The 240-nt window shown below is 65.8% G+C and overlaps 1 protein-coding gene across 1 annotated transcript in view; it reads right to left on the bottom strand.

Moving 5' to 3' along the window:
• The window catches only part of DAB2IP (DAB2 interacting protein), a 9319-nt gene extending 9085 nt beyond the window's left edge, over nt 1-234 (bottom strand). Inside the window, exon 1 of the mRNA XM_010077001.1 lies at nt 77-234. Coding sequence (XP_010075303.1) covers nt 77-187 — 111 coding nt within the window. The 5' untranslated portion in view covers nt 188-234. The remainder of the gene's footprint in view (nt 1-76) is intronic.
• Nucleotides 235-240: the final 6 nt, after the last annotated feature.

The following is a 240-nucleotide window of genomic DNA, read 5'->3' on the forward strand; positions in this document are numbered from 1 at the left end:
CAGCCAATTTCTTCTCCAAGAGCATGAGCTGACCCCACCTGGCCCCTCCAACGCCCAGAGCCAGCCCCCAACTCACCTGCTTGTGCATCGTGCGCTGCTTCATCTCGGGGCTGTCGCCCTTGGAGGAGGAGGACTGCTGACGGAGACGCGCCCCGCTGCCGGGCCAGTCCGGCGATGAGGACATCATGCTGCCGCTGGAGGGTCGCTGGTACTGGACCGTGTTCAGCAAGGAGGGCGGCG

The sequence above is a fragment of the Pterocles gutturalis genome, unplaced genomic scaffold (genome assembly GCF_000699245.1).
Source record: "Pterocles gutturalis isolate BGI_N339 unplaced genomic scaffold, ASM69924v1 scaffold14818, whole genome shotgun sequence".
Lineage (NCBI taxonomy): Eukaryota > Metazoa > Chordata > Aves > Pterocliformes > Pteroclidae > Pterocles > Pterocles gutturalis.